Source organism: Cetorhinus maximus, chromosome 4 (assembly GCF_964194155.1).
Source record: "Cetorhinus maximus chromosome 4, sCetMax3.hap1.1, whole genome shotgun sequence".
Classification (NCBI taxonomy): Eukaryota; Metazoa; Chordata; class Chondrichthyes; order Lamniformes; family Cetorhinidae; genus Cetorhinus; species Cetorhinus maximus.
The window spans coordinates 162,701,011-162,726,765 of record NC_135882.1 but is presented as its reverse complement, the minus strand read 5'-3'; the positions used below and the strand labels follow the sequence as shown (position 1 = coordinate 162,726,765).

Here is a 25,755-nt window from a genome sequence, read left to right as displayed (position 1 = left end):
TTTGGGGTTTTAAAAATTAAAAGTAAAAGTTTTATTAACAAGAATAAAAGAAAACTTAAGCACACAAGATTACAGTTACACAGTTAAAATTAGTCTTACAAAACATTCCCCCAAAAGACTCCCTGCTTGATCAGACCCACAAGTAAACATCTTCCAGGCAATACTCCCTTGTAGATGTTTGACTATAAAAACCCAGTAATATTACCCAAGGCAAACTGCTGTAGCTTTAATAAAGGCATACCGCATGATCTCTTAAACTCTCTCCCACTCCATTGTGGGAATCCAAAACTTCAGAACAAAACTGCTTTTTGCAGCCCAAGACTTTTCTGGCTTCACTGGGTGGCTGATTCAAACTGCATTTTCTCCCAGCCTAGAGCTGTTTCCAGGAGATCTTCCTCACACAGCTAACAGCTAACAGATACCAGCTCCAGCTAACAGCTACCCCTAAGCACTCAACAGTAACTCTAAAATACTTTCCCCCCCTTTCACCTCAGGTTCCATTGTTCTCACACCTCCTTGAAACTCAAATCCTTCCAAATATAAAATCTTTCATGTTTCTATTTTGTCTGTGCTTTTGCGTCAATAAAATGTAATATGCCCTCTTCTATTTACCTATGGAACTCCTGTAAGATGCAAACATGTTTCTCATCACCTCTGACTTCCCCACTATGGATGACCACTATGTGTAGTGTGATTACAAGTTTTCCCCAACAAAGCAATCATACCTGGAAAACTAAAGCTCACTTCACTACAAGGCATCTGGTATATAAGTCTTATCCGAACAAAAAAATAGTCATCAGAAAGCACAAATAACAAATATATCATCAGTTTAGAAAAGGCCTGTGAGCAATAGGCAATCACTGCAATAATAGCTTAACCCACACGTTTGTACACTTGCTGCTAATGACTGCGCTTATTTAATGGACCCACCGGAGACTCTCTGCAGACCTTCTGATACGTTGAGACCCACTGCTCTAGGGCATGATTTGAAAATGGGGAAGGAGCCAATTCACGACACTGCTAGCGTGAAGTTCTTGGGACAGAAACACTTATATATTCAGCCAGAGACATGTAGAATTAGAACTGCATGAGCTATTAAACTTGGATTTATTATCTACTCCTAGCAGACCCCCTCTGCTGGCACATGTGAATATGGTAGCCTCAAGTGGACAAAATGCACAACACAATTTTCAATACACTAAACTGGTGTTTAATTTTATCACATATAAAATCTGCCTGCTCATTCTATAGATGCAACCAAACCACGGAAGAAAGTTACAGACCTTCATGTAATGTCCTTACATCATAACTAGCATTTGTAGCACTGTACATGGTTTAACAGCAAATAAATGAGTTTCAACTGACTCATTCTTGGTGTACTGCTGCATGGACCCCTGGGTATTGATCAATGTAACGATCAAACTGAATATACTAATTATAGAGGCAAGATATTGTGAATTCTGTAAATCTGAAATCTAAACAGAAAATGCTGGAAATAGAGGCAGCATCTGTGGAGAGAGAAAGAGAGTTAACAGTTCAGGTTTGTGACCTTTCTTCAGTTTTCCACAGATGCTGCTTGGACAGCTGAATATTTCCAGCATTTTCTGTTTAGATTTATGAATTATGCAATATTGTATTGGCAGCATCTCCTTGAAGGCCTCCTGTTGCTTGTTTCTGGTTTTAAATGCCAATCTTAGTTTCAATTCACTTGGGCCAATGTCTTTTCAACTCACTAAAATTGGCCCTCTTCCTGTTGAGTATCTTCAGCTTTGAACTTTATCCATTTCCGTTATTGCTCTAAATCTGACAATATGATCGCAACAATTTTGTTAATCTGTATCACAAATTGCTGCAACTAGGTCATCCTCGTCATGATTACTGATAGACAGTATTATGAATTAGATATAATTTGTATAAAACATGCTGTACCATTGAAACATGCTTTGACTGCCTGATTTCACTCCCCAGATCAAGATCCAATACTGCTAATAGTGTAACCTGTAAATAGCCTAAGGTGGAGTGAGTTGGCTTTTCACATTTTCATGTTTGTATATTCTATGGTTTCATCGGAACCACTTTTTACTTTACCAATTTTACCCCAATCCTGCTCTTCAGCGTGTGTGACTATGTTGTAATTTCCTGGGTCAGCCACACTACAGTACAGTACTTCACGCAAATGGCCATTCTTTGGATGTGACCTTTGACAGTGATTGTCAGTAAAAACACACTTGTCTTGCAACCTGTGGATGTAGAATAGTATTAAAGTGTAGTTTTATGTACCGAAGCAAATATATGGACAGCTGGGATGAAAAAAAGGGGGCACAGTTATAGTCAAAAGAAAAATGCTGCGGATGCTGGGAATATGAAATAAAAACAGAAAACGCTGGAAAAACTCAGCCGGTCTGGCAGCATCTGCGGAGGGAGAAACAGAGTTAACGTTTCGAGTCCGTATGACTCTTCTTCAGAGCCGCCACAACGGGCCGAACGGCCTCCTGTGCTGTGTCACTCTATTAGAAATTGACATGTTTAATTCATTAGAAGCTTTATCACTTTGATCCCTGGACCAGCAGCCCCTGGTTCCTGGGCTCAGTTCCAAGTTTCCTTTTCCACCAACAGTTGATCTGCTACATTCTCATGTGACTCCCCCTCCACCTCTCCAGCTGGGAGATTATGGCGTCTGAAGGTCGGCGGTATCTCTGTCAGGTTCTCTTGGTGTCCTCCCTGTCCTTTGGGGCAGTGGGACAATACTTTAACCCTGATCTACCATGTCACAGACCGCAGGCAGCAGCCGGGAGAGTCCGGAGTGTCAAGTAAGGAAAATGAATGAACCTTGTAGTTGTAGCTGAGGACAGGAGTTATACTGGTTGAAATGCTGCCTTGTAAGGACAGGGCCTGTGCACACTGAGCCCCCAGGGTTTACTGCCAGGCGGATACCCTGTCGCCAGGGAAGCTGCGGAAAGCAACCCTCGCGGTCCCAGTCCATTACTGAAGAGGGAAAAGCCGGGCTTTCATAATCGCTGCATCCCTTGTTTAATAACACTCGGACCGGGGCTGGGGGGGGGACAGGACCTGGGAGAGTTCCAGCTTCAGGCTGAACCGCCAGCTGTTCAAAACCCCTCCGTCCCAGTGTCCGAAAACTGCCGAGGGAACCATGTGCCCAGGGTACTCATTCACTCAGTCACTCACTCAAACACAACAAATCTCACTCTCCCTCAAACACAACAAATCTCACTCACTCACAACAAATCTCACTCACTCACTCACTCAAACACAGCAAATATCACTCACTCAAACACAACAAATCTCACTCACTCCCTCCCTCAAACACAACAAATCTCACTCAGTCACTCAAACACAACAAATCTCACTCACTCAAACACAATCACACTCACTCACTTAAATATAATCACATTTACTCACTCAAACACAATCACACTTACTCATCAAACACAACAAATCTCACTCACTCAAACACAACAAATCTCACTCAAACACAATCACACTCACTCAAACACAATCACACTCACTCACTCAAACACAATCACACACAAACACACTCACTCAAACACAATCACACAAATACACACACTCACTCAAACACAATCACACACACAAATACACACACTCACTCAAACACAATCACACTCACACAAATACAGAAACTCACTCAAACACAATCACACTCACTCAAACACAATCACACACAAATACACACACTCACTCAAACACAATCACACACACAAATGCACACACTCACTCAAACACAATCACACACAAATACACACACTCACTCCAACACAATCACACACAAATACACACACTCACTCAAACACAATTACACTCACTCAAATACACACACTCACAAACACAATTTCACACAACACTCACTTAAGCACTGTCAGGAAGATATAATAATGCTCATAATGTTATTGGAATTTATTGTAAAATAGAGTAACAGTGAGATGTGTGTGTGTGAGACTGAATTGAGGTAGAGGCAGCTGTTCTGGGTGTTTTGGTGTAAGTAAAGAAGTTAGGTTTGAAATGTTAATTAGGTAAAAATGGGGAAGTTTAGGAACATAGGTGTCAAGGGAACATTTGCATTTTTAAATAAACTAGACTAGATTGTTTTCAAAAGAGGGAGTGAAATGTGTCACCTAGCCAGGTGAAGTTTAGAAAGAGCGTGTTTATTTTTCCCAAAGATTACTGGTAAAACTTAGTGCTATGAGAGATTTTTATCGTGTGCTTGCACACGAACAGGAGAGAGAGCACATCCTGAGTGGTGCACAGCCAGAGTGGGTATTTGGAATTTGGTGCAAAACGGGAATTGAACTGGTAAGTCTTTCTCTTTAATTTCTCTTTAATTTTTGTAAGTTCAGCAGTCTAGTTAAAAGGTTGGTAAGGTAGCTGACTCAGCTGACAGTGTGACAGTTAACTGTCAATCGCCTGAAGCCTGATTAGGGCCTAAATAGGTGTTAATTACTATTTGTAGCTTAACTAGCGGTGAGTCAACTCAGCTGTATTTAAAAAAGGGAATACCTAGAAGCACACTACAGTGTGCTTGCACACGAACAGGAAAGAGAGCACATCCTGAGTGGGACACAGCCAGAGTGGGTATTTGGAATTTGGTGCAAAGCGGGAATTGAACTGGGGATGAGGCGCTCTTTGCATTTTTTTCCTTGCTATCCAACTTCTTAAATCTTCAGAGCGTGCTGCAGCAGGAGAGGCTACAAGGGAAAAGAATCACTGGTACGTAGTAGGTAAGGTATTTACTACTTTAATCGCTTATAGTTTAAGGACTTTTTGTGGTTTACAGTTTGTATCTTCTATAGTAACGAGGATCAGGAAAGCAGGGCCCTAGAGTAATTAACTTAAAAAGTTTAATTTAAAGGGATAAGTCATGGCAGGAGCGCTCAAAGCCATGGTGAGTTCCTCGTGCTCCATGTGGGAAGCTGGGGACATTTCCAGTGCCCGGGACCAGCGTGTGTGCAGGAAGTGTGTCCAGCTGCAGCTCCTGGAAGCTCGGGTTTCAGAGCTGGAACGGCGGCTGGGGACACTGTGGAGCATCCGTGAGTCTGAGAGCATCGTGGATAGCACGTTTAGAGAGGTGATCACACCGCAGATGAAGGGATTTGAGGAAGGAAGGGAATGGGTGACCACCAGGCAGTCCAAGAGAAACAGGCAAGTAGCTCAGGAGTCCCCTGGGGTCCCACTTGTAAATCGTTATTCCATTTTGGAGGCTGATGAGGGTGATGGTTCCTCCAGGGAGTGCAAACAGAGCCAAGCTTCTGGCACCACAAGCAGCCTATCTGTACAGGAAGGGAGGAAGAGCAATAGTAATTGGGGATTCTATAGTCAGGGGAACAAATAGGCGCTACTGTGGCCATCAACGTGACTCTAGGATGGTATGTTGCCTCCCTGGTGCCAGGGTCCGGGATGTCACTGAACGGTTGCAGGGCATCCTGAAGGGGGAGGGTGATAAGGCAGAGGTCATGGTACATGTTGGTACCAATAATATAGGTAGAAAGAGGGATGAGGTCTTGCATCAAGAACTCAGGGAGTTAGGCAAAAGTCTAAAAAGCAAGACCTCTCGGGTTGTAATCTCTGCATTACTCCCAGTGCCATGTGCTAGCGAGCTCAGAAATAGGAGAATAGCGCAGATGAATACATAGCTTAAGAGTTGGTGCAGGAGGGAGGGTTTTAGATTCCTGGATCACTGGGACCGTTTCTGGGGAAGGTGGGACCTGTACAAGCGGGACAGTCTACATCTGAACCAGAGCGGGACTAACATCCTTGCGGGCGGGTTTCCTAGTGCTGTTGGGAGGAGTTTAAACTAATTCGGCAGGGGGAGGGGACACATGTTAGCAGAATAGGGACACATCATAATACAGTAAAACAATCAAGTCAGAGGGAGTACAGCTGCAATAAGCTTCAAGGGAGTAAGGCAAAGCTGGATGGCCTCTACTTTAATGCCAGGACTATTACAGGTAAAACGGATGAGTTAAGGGTGAGGATTGACATGTGGAATTGTGATATAGTAGTCATCACTGGGACGTGGTTGAGGGAAGGGCAGGATTGGCAGCTCAACATTCTGGGATATAGAATCTTCAGGCGAGACGGGGAGGGGGTAAAAGAGGAGGAGGCGTTGCATTATTAGTTAAGGAGTCAGTTACTGCAGTAAGGAAAGATAATATCTTGGAGGGGGCATCGAATGAAACTTTGTGGGTCGAGCTTAGGAATAAAAAAGGGGCAACCACATTATTAGGTGTTTATTATAGACCCCCAGATAGTCAGTGGGAAATTGAGGAGCAAATATGTGTACAATTTGTAGAGGTGTGTAAAAACAATAACAATAGGGTAATTATATTAGGTGATTTCAACTTTCCCAACATTAATTGGGATAGACATAGTGTTAAGGGCTTGGATGGAGTGGATTTCTTTAAATGTGTACAGGAGAACTTTTTAGGTCAATATGTAGCGGGTCCAACAAGGGACGGTGCATTGCTGGACCTAATTCTGGGGAACGAAGTCGGACAGGTGGCTGAGGTGGTGGTGGGTGAGCATTTTAGTGGTAGCGGCCACAACATGGTACAATTTAAGCTTGTTATGGACAAAGAAATTGACAAGTTGCAAAAAAATGTTTTGGATTGGGGGAGAATGGATTTTAGAAAAATAAGGCAGGATCTGGCCGAGGTAGACTGGGGACAATTACTTGTGAGGAAATCTACAGAAAAACAGGGGGGTGTTCAAAAAGGAAATGGGGAAGGTACAGGCTCAACATGTTCCCTCTAGGAAGGAGTAACAAGCCCAGAGAACCATGGTTGACCAGAGATATTCAGGTTACGATGAGAAGGAAAAGAGAGGCTTTTAGCAGGTACAAGGGAAGCAAATCAGCAGAAGCATTAGTGGAGTACAGACAGTGCAGGGTGAAGCTTAAGAAAACAATTAGGAGAGCAAAGAGGGGATATGAGAAAGCTCTGGCTGGTAAAAGTAGGGAAAATCCCAAGATATTCTATAAGTATATCAATGAGAAGAGGATATCCAGGAAAGAGTAGGGCCCCTAAGGGACCAAGGGGGCAATCTATGGGTGGAGCCAGAGGACATCGCTAGAGTGTTGAATGAATACTTCACGTCCTTCTTCACCCAGGAAATGAGGATGAAGGTATTGAACTCGGGGAGAGAGACTGCGAGATTCTTAAGCAAATTGATAAAGGGAGTGACAAGCTATTGGAGGTGATGGCAGGCTTAAAAGTGGACAAGTCTCCAGGTCCAGATGATTTGTGTCCCAGACTGCTGAGGGAGGCAAGGGAGGAGATCGCAGGGGCTCTGACCCGAATTTTTAATTCCTCTCTGGCCACGGGTGAGGTGCCAGAGGACTGGAGAACAGCTAATGTGGTTCTGCTATTTAAGAAGTGTTGTAGAGATAAGCCAGGGAACTATAGGCCAGTGAGTCTCACGTCAGTGATAGGGAAACTATTAGAGAAAGTTCTGAAGGAGAATATTTATCTCCACTTGGAGAGACAAGGTTTGATCAGGGATAGTCAGCATGGCTTTGTCAGAGGGAGGCTATGCCTAACAAATTTGATTGAATTTTTTGAGGAGGTGACCAGGTGTGTAGATGAGGGTAGTGCAGTTGATGTAGTTTATATGGATTTCAGCAAAGCCTTTGACAATGTCCCAAATGGGAGACTTATAAAGAAGGCAAAGGCACATGGGATACAGGGTAATTTGATAAGGTGGATTCAAAATTGGCTTAATTGTAGAAGACAGAGGGTGATGACAGAAGGATGCTTTAGTGACTGGAAGCCCGTGTCCAGTGGCGTACCACAGGGATCTGTGCTGGGTCCCCTATTATTTGTCATTTATATAAACGACACAGATGACTATGTGGGGGGTAGGCTTAGTAAGTTTGCGGATGACACAAAGATAGGCTGGGTGGTTAACAGTGAGGTTGAGTGCCTTGGGCTACAGGAAGGTATAGACGGAATGGTCAAATGGGCAGATAAGTGGCAGATGGAATTTAACCCTGAAAAGTGTGAGGTGATACACTTTGAAAGGAGTAATTTGATAAGGAAGTATTCAATGAACGGCATGGCACCAGGATGTTCTGAGGAACAAAGGGACCTTGGCGTGTGTGTCCATAGATCTCTGAAGGCAGAGGGGCACGTTAGTGGGGTGGTGAAATAGGCATATGGGACACTTGCCTTTATCAATCGAGGCATAGATTACAAAAGTAGAGAGGTCATGTTGGAGTTGTATAGAGCTTTGGTGAGGCCACAGCTGGAGTACTGTGTGCAGTTCTGGTCGCCACATTATAGGATGGATGTGATTGCACTGGAGGGGGTGCAGAGGAGATTCACCAGGATGTTGTCTGGGATGAAACATTTAAGTTATGAAGAGAGGTTGGATAGACTCGGGTTGTTTTCGTTGGAGCAGAGAAGACTGAGGGGCGACCTGATCGAAGTGTACAAGATTATGAGGGGCATGGACAGGGTGGATAAGGAGCAGCTGTTCCCCTTAGTTGAAGGGTCAGTCACAAGGGGGCATAAGTTCAAGGTGAGGGGCAGGAGGTTTAGGGGGGAATGTGAGGAAAAACATTTTTACCCTGAGGTTGGTGACGGTCTGGAATGCATTGCCTGGGAGGGTGGTGGAGGCGGGTTGCCTCGCATCCTTTAAAAAGTACCTGGATGAGCACTTGGCACGTCATAACATTCAAGGCTATGGGCCAAGTGCTCGTAAATGGGAATAGGTAGGTAAGTCAGGTGTTTCTCACATGTCAGTGCAGACTCGATGGGCCGAAGGGCCTCTTCTGCACTGTGATTCTGTGATTATCAGGAAGATAAAGTCCAAAGACATAGTGAAACAATGGGTATTTGTATTTAAAGGGGAAAATATGTATAAAGGAGTGAAGGCTGTGTGTAAGGGTAGGCATTTTAAGATCTTGCAAGTATGAAAAGCCTTCAGCATTAATGCCTCAAGCTGCTGTCTTCAAAGGACTGAAGATAAGAAAACTCACTTTGAATTCAACTTGTTCAGGGTATCATGTTTCCTTGCCTGGGTCTTTTGAAATCTTTGTGTCTTACTGTTGACTTAACGAAAGTGTAACTGGGAGTTAGATTGATTAGGGGATTTAGAAGTTATCATAGTAGTAATTTGTAGATCTATGTATGTATTTAAAATCATTTCTCTTATTAATAAATGTTTAATCTAGTTTTGTAAAAACCTATAAGACTTGGTGGTCTTATTATTACTGAATTCAAGGCATGCATCTTGAAATTTATACAAATTGAAGATTAGTTGTGACAGTTGTTTCAAGTTTCCCTTTGGGATTTGAACAACTCAGCATTTACCATCTGCTGTGTCATAATGAGCACAAACGCACTCCTTCAGTCATTCAATCACTAGCTTAATCAGAATCAGGGAATTTTTACAGCGCAGAAGGAGGCCATTTCACCCATCGTGTCTGTACCGGCTCTCCGAATGAACAATTTACTTAGTGCCATTCTCCCATCTTCTCCCTGTAACCCTGCACATTCTTCCTTTTCAGATAACAGCCTAATTCCCTTTTAGATGCTTCAATTGAACCTGCCTCAACCACACTCTCAGGCAGTGCATTCTAGACCTTAACCACCCGCTGCTGAAAAAGTTTCTCCTCATGTCGCTTTTGCTTCTTTTGCAAATTACTTTAAATCTGTGCCCCCTTGCTCTTGTTCCTTCACGAGTGGGAATAGTTTCTCCCCATCTACTCTGTCTGGACTCCTTATGATTTTGAATACCTAATCCTTAAAACATAATCACTCAATCACACCCGTTCACTCAATCAGTCATTCACTTCATCACGCACTCAATGACTAATCACTCACTCCCTAGTCACTCATTCACTCGCTCAATTACTTCATCACTCACTCACCCTCTCCCTCACTCCTTCATTCATTCTATCACTCATTACCTTGACCGCTCCCTCATTCCCTTACATTCTCACCCATTCAGTCGCTCACTCATCCACTCACTCACCTACTCCCTTACTGTTCACACTCACTCATTAACTCTCACTCATCCACTTATTTGCCTGCTCCCTCATTGATCCATTCACTGTAATTCACACACTCAATCGTTCCCTCACTCATCCACTCACTCTGGATTCCTTCTTTTCAATGCAATGCTTACAATTAGATATTTGCAGTTAATTATATAACTTGAAAATATATTCGCCATCCACATTATTGAAAAAAATCTGGTAGACACGTATGGCACACAAAATCAATCAGTTTGGACCAATGTTTTTGTCTGTGCATTTGTTTCCCCTCTCGGGTTCTTTGCTGAAAGTTTCTGACTGAGTTATGGTTGAACAGTGGCCCTTTGGTTCCTCACACATGGGCTCGTTCTCAATCACTGACCCTACTCTGTGAGTGCCAGGTGGCTCTTTGGTCATAAGGCCACTCTGATCTTTTCTCAGCCCTGTGACTGCTTGGGGAAAATTGCTAACTAGAGTCACAAGAATGATATTCTTGCCTTTTTCTTGTCCACCTGTGCTGTGACTGGTTGTAGCGCACTGACCCCTGACTGATGTCGGCACCTTTTATGAATAGATTCTCATTTGAGAGTTTTCAGTCACTAGACTGAAGCTAAAACAAAGACTAAAATTATAAATTCCAGTAGCAGTTTTCTACTATGATTGATCTTCTTAGTAAGATAAGTACCAACATTAAAAAAAATTAAAAATTACTGTTCCTTGCCTTTCTGGCTTTTTTCACTTCTTTCTTTTCTCTTAGTTTTATTATTTTCTTCCCCAAGTAACATAAGTTCCCATTTTTATTCTTTTTTAAAGTTTTAAACTTTGTACATTCTTGATTTCCTGTACTTCCTGGCGCCAGTCCCACCAGCTATTTTAGAATGAGGAAGTTTGAAAGCAGGTCCATGTTGGACTGAAAGCCATTTCCAAAGCCTTGTTGGCTCATTTCATCCTGCCAAAACTCAAAAACTGAAGAATGATAGATTCGTGTCATTGGTTTAACCCACTTTCTCTTGACATGTTTTTTCACACGTCCAAAACTGATGTCGATGGGCCCTCCCAATAGTCTACTTGGTGGGAGCCTTACAAACCTGAAGGACCCAGGTTAAGTCCCAAACCTGTGCTGAATGAGCTCTCAGCCTAGAAATCAACTGGAATACCAAAACTAACCTCAGGAAAAGGGGCAAAAGCAACCAGGGTTCCTACTGTGGCTATCCAAGTGACCTCCACTGGTGAATAGTCAAGTGTGATTGTTGAGTGAAAATAGGTGGGCCGCAGCTGTAATTTCCCCTCAACCCTCAAATAGCCTCCCGATGATTGCTGTCTGAGGCTCGCACAGAAGAAGCCTTGCGTCAGCAAAGAGTTGAAAATGAGAATATTGGTGAAACCTTGCTAATGTAGCCTAAATATCCAATTTTGAGGTGCCAGTAATGTTAAGGAATCTCAAAATATCTGCAGCACGCTGCTGTAGTAAGTGGTAACAGTACGGTGTTGTGACATTTACCTCCATGTATGAAGTATTGCAAGAAAGTAGCATATTCGGTCAGCAAACGTGGACATTATTACTTTTGTTATCATTTTACATTTTCCACCCTTCTTACATACATATGAACATATGAATTAGGAGCAGGAGTAGGCCACTCGGCCCCTCGAGCCTGCTCCGCTATTCAATAAGATCATGGCTGATCTGAATGTAACTTCAATCCCACATTCTTGCTCTAAATTATTTTGCCTCTTATTTTTTAGATCACTCTCAATTGAGGCCAACTCATCATACTTTCAAGAGCCCCTATCCTAGCCTTCAGATCGAAGTGAACTTTCACTAATGTGCCTGGCTTAGGGAACAGAAAGCCCTGTCTGTCAATTGTTGTTAAGCTACTGGAATTTGTGGTGTTCTTCCATAAATTCCCTCTTCCGTTCTTGAAAGCAGCAGAGCATAAACTATAAATGAATTTGTTAAACACAGGATGAATAAACAGTTTAACTGATGGAAATGTATCTATATTTAATGTAGAAAGTCTATTTTTAAGTGGAATATGAGTGACAATTTAATGGTGAGTTTATCTATTAAAGGATGTTTTTATATAGACATTTTCCTTCTCAGCTGGCTGTAAAGAGGACCCACAGAAAAACAAGAGGCCTGTGAAGCCTGCATCTTCTCAGCCCACTGTCTCCAGCAAATGCGGTAGAGGCTGCCAGGCTAGGCTGGGGTTCCTGAGCCCCACCAAGCGATGTTTAACACAGAGTTGACCACCAGGGCACAAACCATCATCTCATGAGACAGAAAGTTGCCATTGCCAAGTAAAAAATTCTTTTTCTTGTCACAAACACGGTAGACCAAATGCCCTCCTTTTGTGTTGTATTTTCTTTTTTTTATTCATTCACGGAATGTGGGCTTCGCTGGCTGGGCCTGCATTTGTTGCCCTTGAACTGAGTAGCTTACTAGGCCATTTCAGAAGGCAATTAGGGAGAAGGCGGGAGAATGGGGTTGAGAAACTTATCAGCCATGATTGAATGGCGGAGCAGACTTGATGGGCCGAATGACCTAATTTCTGCTCCTATGTCTTATGGTCTTATCAACCACGCTGCTGTGGGCCTGGAGTCACGTGTAGGCCAGACCAGGCAAAGACAACAGATTTCCTTCCTGAAGGGCATTAGTGAACCAGGTGGGTTTTTACAACAATTGACATTTTTACTTGGCACAGTTGCCATAATTGGGTGTCAAAGTGAGATATAAAATTAGTTCCTTGATCAGACAAAATTTCTACTGGGGATTCAGTTCAGATTGATGCACATCTGCATGCCTGGATGCGGAGGTTAACCACATCTGGATACCTGCATGTGTCGTCTCCAGCGGTTAACATGTAACATTTCCCTGATTGGCTTCTGGTGAACATGGAGCCCACAATAACAAAGGTTACTTTTTTGAAACATTGGGCTGCGGTGGAACTTTGTTACAGTTCCTGATTTACCACAAACCTTGACATTTTTCACGTCTTAACAAAATTCAGCATGTGTCTTTAGGGCAATGCAACTGTTTGGCGACCTGTATCTTTTATATTTCACCCCTGCGAGAGGGACATTTTAGTCAAATCTTTTGTAAACCTTTTTGACGTTGGCACCACCATTTGCCAGAACACTTCCGGTTGCTGCTCCTTTGGAGTTGTAAAGCCAGGCATCCCCATAACTAGCCCAGCCTGTTGGATCAAGCTCAGTGTCTCAAATGCTGTGGAAGGCTTGAACTTGTACCCTTTGTAACAAGGGGTTAGTGTGCTAAGCCTTTGCCAACTCTTGGTGGTCTGGGCTTTCCTGATTGATTGATCCCCATATTACATACAGAAGTGTCTCTCTCATGAAGTTACTTGACTTGAGATTACAACATTGGCAGTCTCCTCATCCCAAGGCCTGACCATCGTGCAACTACAGTGGACCAGCTTGCCACAGCGGCCTTTGCCTGTCTCTGAGTCACCATTAAAGCTTTCTAAACTAAACCAATCTAGGTGTTCCATTATTGAAATCAGTGCACAGAAAATCATCGAAAGATACCAGGGTGGATGGTTCTACGTGTTTGTTCCCAACCAAAGGTCATCCCTACCTAGAGCTTGACCAGCGGTAAAACAACTGACCCAGTGAGATTATGAATATGAGTCCTCCTGCACCTTAGGATCGAGATGAGGAGAATTTTTTTTTTACTCAGAGGTTGTGAATCTTTGGAATTCCCTACCCCAGAGGGCTGTGGGATCTCAGTCATTGAGTATGTTTAGAGATTGACAGATTTCTAAAAAAACCAATGGTGTAAAGGATTATTGAGATAGTGTGGGGAAAAGGGCATCGAAGTGGATGATCAGCCATGACTATATTGAATGTCGGAGCAGGCTCGATGGGCTGAATGGCCTACTCCTGCTCCTGTGTTCCCGTGTTGTTTCTATGTTGTTGTATGGTTGTCAACTGGATGTGCAATTATTCCAGTTTTGGGAGATACCCAGTAAAGAAAGGCTTTGCATTGATATAGCACCTTTCTTATCCTTCCTGTCCTTGGAACACCCCATAGTACATCACCTAATTGCGTTTGAAGTGTACCACTAGTCCTCCAGTGGTTTCTTAATTTATTAAGACTGGGTGTAGGAATGCATGAGATCTCTTTGGAACATTCCACATTCTTCGAATTTTCTAGATGGTACCTTGGCCCATTCATTGCTTGCACACTTTGGGCACCTGTTGCCTCTCTCATCCTATGTTTTTTTTCACTCTGGTGATCTCTAGGTTGTACACATAGAAAGCTTAGTTTTTCTCTCTCACCTGCTTACTGGTAGGAATCTAACTACTACCAGTTCCTTTATGATGGTCCAAAAATTGAACAGGGAAAAACATGGAGATAGCTAAACTCTCTTGATAAGGGAGCACTTTTAAAAACTGTCTCTTGTGTGGGAGAGTTGGGAGTAAATTGGTAGGTATGATTAGATTATATTAAAAAAACCTTGGATTTATATAGCGCTTTTCCCAACCACTGGCATCTCAATGCATGTTACAGCCATTGAAGTACTTTTTGTAGTGTAGTCAGTGTCGTAATGTGGGAAATCTTGCAACCAATTTGTGCACAGCAAGTTCCCACTAATAGCAATGTGACAATGACCAATCTGTTTTTTGTCTGATGTTAATTGATGGATAAATATTGGCTAGGAGACAGCTCGCTTTTTGGAAGAGGCACCGTGGGATCTTTTACACCCACTCAAACAGGCAGACGGGGCCTCGGTTTAACACCTCATCTGGGGCACAGCATCACTCTGGTACTGCACTAGAGTGTCAGCCTTGATTGTCATGCTCAGACTCTGGATTGGGATGTGAACCATGAGCCCTCGTAACTCAGAGGCAAGGGTATTAGCAATTAGCATTTTAAAGCTGCCATTGCAGCTGCTCTGTACAGTCAGCTGGTTTGTTGAGCTCAATGGCCTGTCGGTGTTCCATGCTTTCTGGTGTAAAATATCTCTCTTTCCAGGACATACCCGCGACCTTATGAATACCTGAAAGTCTCTGATTTGCCGAAGGCTTGGGATTGGCGAAACGTGAATAACAGAAGCTACGTCAGCATCACCCGTAACCAGCATATTCCTCAATACTGCGGCTCATGCTGGGCTATGGGAGCAACGAGCGCACTTGCAGGTGAGTTTAAGCTCATCCCCGGCACCCGTTCTCTCACCCAACTCTCCCCACTGTTTGTTAAAGTAAGCAGCTGCGATATGAAATAAAGACAGGAATGTTGGAAATCTGCGGAGAGAAAGAGTGGCCAGAATTTTACCACTCGCGGGCGGACCCGCCCTGCCTGTCTGGCCATGAAATATCGCGAGATGACATCGGGCGAGCATCCCGACGTAATCAGGCACTCCACGCGATATCTCTCTTGGCAGGCGTGCGCAGCAGTCGGAAGCGTGCCCGCCGACAATTAAGCCCATTGAGGAGGCAATTGAAAGCGATTTTTCATGGCCCGTCCACCTTTATGGTTGGCGGACGGGCCAATCCGCCAGGCGGCCTTTACACTTTTGCTCAGACCTCGATCCAGGGTGGGATGAAACCTCCGAGGGGAAGTAAAATAAAAAGAGATATCTGGGGACTGTTTTTATGTGAGGTATACTTTCAGATGCTTGACTGTGCTGCATGGATATATTTTTGCAGTGTTTTTGTTGTTTCGTTTATTCTGTGGAGGTCTGCAGCTCCCTGGGGCAGCTGTCTGCCTTCAGGGAGCTCGGTGGAAGTGCTCACCAGCATCCGCAATGGTGTCGATGCCCGCCCTCTCCCTGCCCCCACAGGCAGCACTGAGCCTTTCTCGGCGCACGTTTCACGCTGGCTGCCCGTTAATTGGCTGGCCAGCGTGAAATCGCGGTTGGGGGCCCGTTTCCCATCCACTCCCGGGCCCGCTGATCGCGCAGGCCCAACGAGGGAAAAATTCAGGCCAGAGTTAACATTTTAGATTGTTGACCTTTGATCAGAATTGGAAGAAGTTAGGAGATGTAACAGGTTTTCTCTTTTAGCAAGTACAGAGGCAGGGAGAGGGGGAGGGAGAAAAGAGCAAAAAGGAAGGTCTTTGGTCGCCTGGAAAGCCGGAGAAGTTAAAGGACAAGAGGGATGATGGTGCAAGACAGGTTAAAAGGGGAGTGGTACTGGGGCAAGTAAACAAACAAAAGATGGGTCAAAAAGTGCTGGTGTCTGCAAAAATGGGAGCAGAGGTTATGATCTAAAATCGTTGAACTCAACGTTGCAGAAGTCTGTAAAATACATGATTGGAAGAGGGGGAGCTGCTTCTTAAGCTTGTGTTGAACTGTGACATGATGACAGCTATAGGACAAGACAACTGTCAGGTGGTGGGGGTGAAATTGGATCATTTTATGGTAGGTCAGAAATTAGGGGACACAAGTTTCAAGCTGTATCCCATTAATATTTAAGCTAGCTGAAGGGAGTTATAGGATGTGATGATTGAGATCCTTTACATTGAGTTTGGCGCCCTGTGGATTTACACTGCACTACATTTCATATAGCTGATAGCAATGTGTTTCACTTTGGTTATCTTGTATGAGATACTCTGATATTTCTGTGTAACTTGACCTGGGAGATACTTAATCACATACATTAATAAAAGAAAGACTTGCATTTATTTAGCGTATTTCACAAACCTAGCTAGTCCCAAAGTGCTTTACAGCCAGTGAAGTACTTTTGGAAGTGCAGTCAGTGTTGCGGTGTCTGAGAAAAAGGTTTTGGGGTGCTGGAGTCTGCTTTTACTTGGTTTCCACAGATCGTATAAACGTCAAGAGGAAAGGTGCTTGGCCGTCTGCATATTTGTCTGTCCAGAATGTTCTAGACTGCGGTCAATCTGGCTCTTGCTATGGGGGAGACCATTTAGCAGTTTGGAGTTATGCTCATGACAACGGAATACCAGATGAAACCTGCAACAACTACCAGGCTAAGGACCAAGGTACATTCACATCTTAACTCTCCTTTTAATAAAAGGCCTGAGCTTCCTTTGTGTGTACACAAATGCTTTTAAATAGACTTAAAATGTCAGTCCTAGTATTACTGTTATGTTTCATTGTAGCTACTCTTGATCAATAGGACAGGTTAACTTTTTGCATGTAATCCCTTCATCATAACAGAAAACTAAGAAAGGCCATAAAAATGTTACATAGAATTGCATAGAGTTTACAGCTCAGTAACAAGCCACTTGGCCCAACAGGTCCGTGCTGGCATTTATGCTCCAAATGAGTCTCCTCTCATCCCACTTCAACTAACTCTATCAATTTATCTCTCTATTCCTTTCTTACTCAATGAGCACTCTGAGATTGCAATGCAATTTAACCTTTGGGTAGTGGGCCGCCTGTCCGCGACTATTGGATCTGCAGCCCCCACTTAAGTTGAAGCTCACCCACAATGAGTTTTATAGCATAGCAGGAAGCCATTTGGCCCATCGTGTCTGTGCTAGCTCTCTAAAAGATTTGTCTACCTATCCCATTTTCCCGCCCTACTTGTTTTCCCCTACTCTTCTCTTTCCTCTTTCAAATTTTTATCCATGCCCCTTTAAAAGTTACCACGAATTCTGTTTTTCCCACTGTTTTTGCTATAGTTTCCCACGTTCAAATAGCCCTATGTGTAAAATGACAATTTTCCAATCCCTCCTTTCATTCTTTTTGTGATGGTCTTAAATTAATATTCTCTTGGTTATGGGCTCACCAAACTATAGTCCTTCCCTATTTACCTGATCTGAACTGCTTATAGTTGTGAACATCTCCAGTGGACATGCTCCCCTGTGTAAGAACAGGCAAAGTGAGATCCCAACAAAAATATTCATCAAGGGCACTAGAAAGGAACCTCTTCACCTTAACCCTCGCTAAAAAACCATCTGGGGTTCACCACCCAGTCTGAGCCTCAGAATTAATGATGATTTAAGTTTGTCTCATACGTCAACTGCTTGAGATTATGAATCTCTCACCAGGATGCAAACACGCTATTGAGTGCGGTCTTAAATCCTTTTTTGTCGTCAATTATCAATATGTCAGACAGCAAAGTCATAAACTAAGAATTTTTAATGATTTGTCACATTTCGGAATCACGATTAGTGGCACAAAGTTTGCTTCACCCCATCAATAGTGCAACTGTCTACACTATTCACCTACTCCCTAGCAACACCGAAGCCCGGAGCTGACAACTGCATATAGACCCAAAGAATTGTTAAACTTTCTCGTGTCACGGACCAGCATTATTTGAAACTAATTACCAACATTGCACTATCATTGTTTGCTTCAGCTTCCCGGCTTAAGCGGCTTTGAGTTCAGTACAACTAAAGGCTTAAACAGTGAGCATGTAAATAATTTGTGGATGGGGTTAAATGATTAAGTAAATAAGAGGTTATGTCACATTAACATGAACTGCTTGACCATTGAGGTTGGTGTTTGAGAGTGTCGCAAATTTCTGAGATTATAGGTGGCTAACCATAAATTTGGGGTGCGAATATCACCTGAAATGTGAAAGTAAGAAAATTGGGTGCCATTTATATCCTTAAAGTATAAATTTAAAAAGTTAAAATATTTTTAAAAATCCCCCTTCTACACCAGAAATTGAACATTGAAGTCAGAGCTATGAGAAAGTGCTCCCCAGTGTCACCCAGTGGCCAGAGCTGACAATTGCATAGCAACGTAGGACGACTTAGAAGCAGAAGTCGGCCATTTGGCCCTTCAAGCCTGTTCCGTCATTTGATAGCAGCAATGTATAAAATGTATACAATGTATAAAATAAAGTAAAATAATATCTATAGGATAATGCAGACCCAGAGCAAATCTTGAAGCGTTCTGATGTCACTGTCAGTTTAATGGGAAAATGCTATTTAAAAAGGTTACAGGTGCTGCAGGGTAAGTGTGGATTCCTGTACAATGCCGGAAAAGCTCCAAGTTTAAGCCTTTAGTTGTACTGAACTCAAAGCTGCTTAAGCCGGGAAGCTGAAGCAAACAATGATAGTGCAATGTTGGTAATTAGTTTCAAATAATGCTGGTCTTTGTGACACGAGAAAGTTTAACAATTCTTTGGGTCTATATGCTCATGTCAGCTCCGGGCTTCGGTGTTGCTAGGGAGTAGGTGAATAGTGCAGGCAGTTGCACTACTGATGAGGTGAAGCAAACTTTGTGGGCGTAACAGTCTCTTCTTGCCTCTCATTCTGTGCGCACTGACAGAGTAACCAGTAATGGCCTCCAGATCGTAATTCAATTTTGGTCGCTTAGACCCTGGCATACACTTTTTGACTGTGACATTCCTTTGCTGTAGAGTGTAAGCCATTTAACCAGTGTGGCACATGCACTACCTTTAGTGTCTGCAATGTGATCCAGAACTATACCGTGTGGAAAGTTGGGGATTATGGTGAAATTAGCGGACGTGAGCAGATGAAGGCAGAAATCTACACCAATGGGCCTGTCAGGTAATGGATTCGGTTGTTACTGGTTTGTCCAACCTGTTGTATTTCATTATATTTTTCGGTACCGGTTATTTGACTGAACTCATTATATTTGGGTGGTGGGGATGAGATGGGCTGTAAGAAGGAAAGGAAGTTTTAAGTTTTGTCAGTTATTGCTGCTTTTGTCAGGGCCTTGTTAGAAGGCCGGAGATTAACCGCGCTGCTTGGAAATGCCAGTTGCTTTTCCAGTTTTTTTTTTAACTTCTTCCCTCTCTACCACCTTTTTAATTTTGGCTATTACAATGAGCCATTTGAGAAGCAAGGAATTCAGACTATAAGACAAAGATTGCTCAAACTGTCTGGCTAGAATCCAGCTGGTTGACCTATGACACAACAACTTGCATTCATATAGCAACTTCCAGACATTTCATGATGCTAATGTGCTTCATGATGAACGTTATCAAACAAAACTTGACCCTGAGCCAGATAAGGAAATTTTCGGTCAGGTGACCAAAAACTTGGTCACCAGAGGTAGGACTTAAGGAGCGTCTTGAAAGAAGAGAGAGAGACAGAGAGTTTTAGGCAAGAAATTCCACAGCATAGGCCCTAGACAGCTGGAGGCAAATGGTGGACTAATGAATATTGGGATGTGCAGGAGGCCCGAACTGGAAGAACTCAAGAGTTCTCAGAGTTGCAGGGCTGGAAGTGGTCACAGAGATACGCACCCAGCCCAATAAAGAAATGAGAGGACAGATGACCTGCATCATGTTGGAATACACAGTGGAGACAAATACAGCTTTCTGCTTAGAAAAAGCAGGAGGGTTTGTCTTTCAGTAGATTGAATGGACATGTGAATTTATTGTATGGTGTCCACTTACGCCAATCTAGATTCTTTCTGCAGCAAGCATTTTGAATTGTAAGATGTTTACTGAACTATCACTGAGAGACCACAAGTTTGAATGTTGAGCTATGACAACACGAAATTGCATTGGATCACGTGCAGTTTTCACAAAAGCAGTTCCTTGTCAAAAAGCAAAATGAGCCTCACGACACCACCATTGTCACTCACCTCATCTTTTCCTGCTGCCTATCAGCAAAGCATGGGAATTGAGCAAGTCTCTTGCACATCCAGTCAAAGTAGTGGGAAAATACAAAAGAAATGAGAGAAGGGAATACAACTATATTATTGGGGCTGCTTACTGACATTTGTGGAAAAGGAAGAATATTCAGATTCAAAATAATTTGGCATTTCTTTTAACATAGAATCATAGGCACCCAAAGTGGCCATTCAGCCCATTATATCTGCACTGGCTTTTGGAAAGAGCTATCCAATTAGCCCCACTTCTCTGTTTTTGTCTTGCAGATTTCTCTTGTTGAAGTACTTATCCAATTCCCTTTTGAAAGTTGTTATTGAATTTACTCCCACAAGCTTTACAGGCATTGCATTCCAGATTGTAACAACGACTCGCTGCGTGAAAAAAACAATCCTTTCCACCCCCCCCCCTTTCGTTTTAAAACCTCTGTCCTCGGGTTGTCCATCTGCGTACCGTTGAAGAAAGTTTCTCCTTATCGATCCGGTCTACCAAAAATTTTCAGGAATTGTAACCTGCTGTGTTCTATTTGGGTTCCAGCTGTGGTATAATGGCAACAAAGAAACTGGATGCTTACCGTGGAGGAGTGTTTGCAGAATATGAGCCGCTGGCTATCAGCAATCACATTGTGTCGGTGGCGGGCTGGGGTGTGGATGAAGATGGAACAGAGTACTGGATAGTCCGGAACTCTTGGGGTGAACCGTGGGTGAGTGTGCTGCCTGTCTTATGTATTTCCATGTAATGCAGGGTAAGGGATTTTCATGGTCACAAAAGTCCATTTGGAAGAAGATGATTGAGGCCATTGCAGAGGAGAGTGGGGAAGGGGCCAAACCAGGGCAGCTATTGAATGGCACTGGCTCTATCTGGAACACAATGTAGAGAGAGGAGTGTTTTCCTTCAACCGTGCAACATAAAACCTGTCTACTTAACTAACTTTAATTCACCTGATACAGTCTAATAGATTCTTCAGTGAGCCAGCCAGTAAAAGTCATTGCTGAAACATTATTTCCATAATAAAAAGTTGTTGATCAAGGTGAATCTTTTAGAACATTTTGTCCATCGAGCTTGTAAAGTATGGCAGCTCTCATAGTCTTTTTAATCTATATATTCCTTAATACCTTAATTTCCCAAGTGTCTTTCTCCCTTTAAAAGAAAGGCTTGCATTTATATAGCACCCTGGACAACCTCCTCAGGATTCCTAAAGTGCTTTATGGCCAAAGAAGTATTTTTGAAGTGTAGTCAACGTTGAAACATAGGAAAAGCAACGCCCAATTTGTGTACAGCAACTCCCTCCCACAAACAGCAATGTGATAAATATTGACCAGGACACAACTTATTCTACAGTCAAGGTTTTCTGTATTCCGTATTCTCATGCCTATGAAGAAGTGCTTTTCTGGATTCACATTTAGTTAGTTCTCATTTGAAGGTCGTGTCCTCGTGTTCTGAGTCCCCTATTAGAGGAACGAATTCCATCAACCTGCCTTGGCTGCATATCCCTTAACACCCTTGGATGGCAAAAATCTATCACTCTCAGAATTAAAATGGTTACTTGCAAATAGTTGTTTGGGTAATACAGAACTTGAGTATCACTGAAAAAAGAGATTTTTTTTGTTGAAGCTTTTTGCCTTGCACTCATCAGGACAATTTGCAAGAAAATACTAATGTCAGAGGAAACAACATATTTATACTGTATGAAAAGAGAATGTTGATTGGTTGGCAAGTGGACTCTCATTGGTAGAGGCATTGCTATGGAGAATGCACCAGTTGATGTTGATTGACAGTTAACTGCCAAGCATTGTTTGAAATTTAAACCAGACAGCTTGACTGTGATTGGTCAAGACATTGTCCTGGGGAATGGCTGTCACTTATTTTGTTTAAGTGAAACAGGCGCGAAGTTTCTGTCTTTCTGTCCGCAAAGAACAGGGCCCTGTGTCTTAATATGTGTAGCTTCCAGTACGCATTAATGTGCAACACTGCGAGTCCCACTAATGATCTTAAATTGGTTGTCAGTGTAATTCTTAGCACGCTGAGGATTATTTAGCAAATGTCCAATCGCGAAATCGTGTCTAATGTTGGACACTATATTTTGAGTTTTGCAAGCACGGGCTGGTTGGGTATGGTCTATACCCTGCCCGTATGGCCTACATACCTAGCATCACACTAGCACTGAAATTCATATACCACATTACTCATTTGTGTGATAGGCAGGACGTCTTTTTGGCTTGACGGCAACATCCTGTTAGTGGCGAATACCACTCATGTTGCTACTGCATAGTAGCAGCATGAAACAGCTAGCTTTACCTGTTGCTTAATTCTTTGAGGTACCTTACCCTTCCAGGGTAATCTGAGGTAGACTGGACACTTTTCAGGGCCGAAAGTGATGGCCTTTTGCCCATTTATGAGTTTGCGCGATATACAACGTGAAATGATCTGATCACAGAGTCACACTGTGCAGAAGAGGCCCTTCGGCCCATCGAGTCTGCACTGACTCATGAGAAACATCTGACCTACCTACCTAATCCCATTTACCAGCACTTGGCCCATAGCCTTGAATGATATGATGTGCCAAGTGCTCATCCAGGTATTTTTTAAAGGATGTGAGGCAACCCACCTCCACCACCCTCCCAGGCAGTGCATTCCAGACCGTCACCACCCTCTGGGTAAAAAAGCTTTTCCTCACATCCCCCCTAAACCTCCTGCCCCTCACCTTGAACTTATGTACCCTCATGACTGACCCTTCAACTAAGGGAAATAGCTGCTCCTCAACCACCCTGTTCATGCCCCTCATGATCTTGTACACCTCGATCAGGTTGCCCCTCAGTCTTCTCTGCTCCAATGAAAACAACCCAAGTCTATCCAACCTCTCTTCATAACTTAAATGTTTCATCCCAGGTAACATCCTGGTGAATCTCCTCTGCACCCCCTCCAGCGCAATCACATCCTTCCTATAATGTGGTGACCAGAACTGCACACAGTACTCCAGCTGTGGCCTCACCAAGGTTCTATACAACTCCAACATGACCTCCCTACTTTTGTAATCTGATTGATAAAGGCAAGTGTCCTATATGCCTTTTTCACCACTCCACTAACATGCCCCTCCGCCTCCAGAGATCCATGGACACACACGCCAAGGTCCCTTTGTTCCTCAGAACATCCTAGTGTTATGCCATTCATTGAATACTTCCTTGATCAGGGTAGCCATTATCCTGCAGGATGCCTTTAATGCGCCCTATTTCAACATCAAGCTTGCATGGTGAGCACATGGCTTGGGCCCTATTTACAAGGTTGCCGATAAGACCAATCTTATAACGTGCTGAACTGTAAGAATCCCAATGCGTATACTGACCAGTGAAGGTAGGCTTGCGGTAGGCCATGGTAGAGAAACCCGTGGCAGACTTCTCTACTAGTACATCAAGGAAAGGGAGTTTATTTGACTGCCCCATTTCATAGGTGATTTTGAGTGCAGGATGGAGCCTATTAAGACATGCAAGGAAATTATTACATGCAGCTGTGGATCTAAATATATAGCAAATGTATCTCAAGATATCTTATATGTGGTTTCCCCTGACACTGATATTTTCTTGCAAATTGTCCTGATAAGTACAAGATGAAAAGCTCAGACAAAAAAAGCCTCTGCTTAATAACTGTTGAATGGCTTCTATGAAGAAGTGCCCTTCTTAAGCAAAGGGCGCATGTATTATGCGACTCCATTGCAGTTTATTTTTGAGCAAGTTTCATTGCTATTTGGTCACCTAAAATAGCCTTTGAGAGCTGAAACTGTAAAAATATTGATAGATGACAACACAATTCGATTGGATAATTTATTTTTAGCTTCCACAAGTATTGATACTAAACATCTGAAGAATTTGGAAAGGTTGATTTATTGTTTCTGTCTATAATCCCCACAGGGAGAGTTTGGGTGGCTACGGATTGTCACTAGTGCCTATAAAAATGGGAAGGGCAATCATTACAACCTTGCCATTGAGCGGCTGTGTGGCTATGGAGATCCTATACTACAATGAGGAGCTGCCTTTGCAACCACAGAGCTTGTAGAATAAAGCAGCCATATTTTACCTTGGAATAAATTTGAAGTGGATGTTAATATAACCATTGTATAAAACTGTAAAGTGAGACTAACAAGATTGATTTGTAACTTGTATTGAAACTCTGCAATTTTGTTTTAACCCTTCAAAGATGATTGAGACAATTCAATTCCACTTGTTTCCCTCCATCTCCACTTCTTATAACCATGGCTATAATTCCACAGTCATACATATCCATCCAAGTTGCTGTTTGACATGTACATATTGAGATGGTAAGGACTATGAAGCCATTCAGCTACAGCTCTATCCTGTTTCCATCTAATGACTATTTATATGCACGCTTCCCAGCAATGGTCCTGTTGCTTCTGGTTCTTCTACCAATCACAAAATTTGCATCCTCTGGTTACTGACCATTCTGCCATTAGAAACTGTTTCTCTTTGTTTGCTCAATACCCTTCATGATTATTGCTGAAAAAAAGAGATATGTCAAAGCTTTTCATCTTGCACTGATCAGGACACTTCACAAGAATACCAATATAAGGGGAAAACAATTTATACTGTATAAAAAGAGAGTGCTGATCAGTTGGCAAGCGGACTCTGGTAGAGGCGTTGCCATGGAGCACGCACCAATTGATCGTGACTGACAGTTAAGTGCCAAACATTGTTTGAAACCTAAACCAGGCAACTTGACCCTGATTGGTCAAGGCATTGCCCCGAGAAAAGAGTCCATGAATAGTTGTCTCTTCTTATGTTTCTGTCTGCAAATAATAGGCCCCTGTATATTAATATATGTAGCTTCCAGTACACTGTGAACCTGACTTAAATTGGTCGTCAGCGTAATTCTTAGCACATTGGGGATTATTTAGCAAATGTTGTCCAATCGCGGAATCACATCTAATGTTGGACACTGGTTTGTACAGTCTGTACTTTGCCCATTGCGAACAGCGGGTGGGACACGCTGTTTGATACAATCTGCCAGTCTTTGAAACGTTTGGCCTACATACCTAGCATCACACTGGCACTGAAATTCATATACCACATTCCTCATTTGTGTGATAGGCAAAACATCTTCTTGGCTTGACAGCAGCTTCCTGTCAGTGGCGAATATCACTTGTGTTGCTCAAATACCCTTCATGATTTTGAAGACCTTTACTAAATCACCCCTTAACTGCCACTGTTCTAAGG

At 42.9% G+C, this 25,755-nt stretch overlaps 1 protein-coding gene across 1 annotated transcript; it reads left to right on the top strand.

The window, feature by feature from the left end:
* Positions 1-2,547: 2,547 nt before the first annotated feature.
* LOC144680007 (cathepsin Z-like) lies at positions 2,548-24,692 on the top strand. The gene is made up of 6 exons (XM_078541088.1): positions 2,548-2,810; positions 15,006-15,169; positions 16,794-16,973; positions 19,310-19,460; positions 21,068-21,233; positions 24,436-24,692. Exons 1-6 carry the CDS (start codon positions 2,671-2,673, stop codon positions 24,547-24,549), a joined length of 915 nt encoding a protein of 304 aa, XP_078397214.1. The 5' UTR covers positions 2,548-2,670; the 3' UTR covers positions 24,550-24,692.
* The last annotated feature ends 1,063 nt before the right edge of the window (positions 24,693-25,755 follow it).

Bases quoted from the DNA above. Each gene is read 5' to 3' on its own strand.
- LOC144680007 (XM_078541088.1), top strand. From the start codon at position 2,671: ATGGCGTCTGAAGGTCGGCGGTATCTCTGTCAGGTTCTCTTGGTGTCC. The intron at 19,461-21,067 runs GTAATGGATTCG...TTTGGGTTCCAG, and splicing joins TACACCAATGGGCCTGTCAG to CTGTGGTATAATGGCAACAA. The intron at 21,234-24,435 runs GTGAGTGTGCTG...TAATCCCCACAG, and splicing joins ACTCTTGGGGTGAACCGTGG to GGAGAGTTTGGGTGGCTACG.